The following is a 969-nucleotide window of genomic DNA, read 5'->3' as shown; positions in this document are numbered from 1 at the left end:
TTTTAATGTAATTTTCAGTAAGAGACAGAGTGCGAACAAAAATGGAAAGAAATATTTTAGTTGATGTGCGGCATCCATTCATTGTTAGGCTCCACTATGCCTTCCAAACAGAAGGAAAACTGTATCTTATTTTGGACTTTTTGAGAGGGGGAGACTTGTTCACAAGATTGTCAAAAGAGGTGTGTATTTTTTTTTGTTCAACTCATTACATTCATTTTGGTTTTAGTGTCAGTTCCTCAAGATGAAATTTTATGTTGCTGTATTTTAATATGGTTTTACTGCGCAGGTCATGTTTACGGAAGAGGATGTAAAGTTTTATTTGGCTGAGCTGGCGCTGGCGCTGGACCATATTCATAGTCTAGGAATCATATATCGTGATCTTAAACCAGAAAAGTAAGTATCATCTCTCAACTATATATTTTTGTGAAAACTTTATCCCTTCTAAGTGAAATAGCTAATCTTGTTCTACAATGTTAACAGCATTCTCCTTGACTCGGATGGTCACATATCCCTGACAGATTTTGGACTCAGCAAGCAGCCGTTGGATGATCAGAAAGCATACTCCTTCTGCGGGACAGTGGAGTATATGGCACCTGAAGTTGTAAACCGCAAAGGACATTCTTTCGCTGCTGACTGGTGGTCTTTTGGTGTTGTTATGGTCAGTATACTTGTAGTAGACATTATTAAAACTTAGGTTTACTGTACAATATTTGTATCTTCTTTAATTTTTTTTCCTTCCTCAGTTTGAAATGCTTACCGGATCACTACCTTTTCAAGGCCCTAATCGTAAAGAAACAATGACACAAATTCTTAAAGCCAAACTAGGAATGCCTCAGTTTTTAACTGAAGAGGCCCAGTCATTACTTCGGGTTCTATTCAAGAGAAACCCAGCAAACAGACTTGGTGCAGGTTTGTGACTTAATTATTTTTTTCAAAATAAGTGTTTAATTATACTGTATTTACCTGAGT

General features: G+C 36.6%; 1 protein-coding gene across 1 annotated transcript in view; it reads left to right on the top strand.

Moving 5' to 3' along the window:
* The window catches only part of LOC113203352 (ribosomal protein S6 kinase 2 beta), a gene marked incomplete at its 5' end in the record, with an annotated part of 64,832 nt that overhangs the window by 21,339 nt on the left and 42,524 nt on the right, over positions 1-969 (top strand). Inside the window, 4 exon segments of the mRNA XM_052270466.1 lie at positions 19-179; positions 287-393; positions 481-658; positions 744-909. Coding sequence (XP_052126426.1) covers positions 19-179; positions 287-393; positions 481-658; positions 744-909 — 612 coding nt within the window.

Source organism: Frankliniella occidentalis, unplaced genomic scaffold, assembly GCF_000697945.3.
Source record: "Frankliniella occidentalis isolate FOCC.00 unplaced genomic scaffold, Focc_3.1 Scaffold124, whole genome shotgun sequence".
NCBI classification, from domain to species: Eukaryota; Metazoa; Arthropoda; class Insecta; order Thysanoptera; family Thripidae; genus Frankliniella; species Frankliniella occidentalis.
This window is presented reverse-complemented; position numbering and strand designations above follow the sequence as displayed.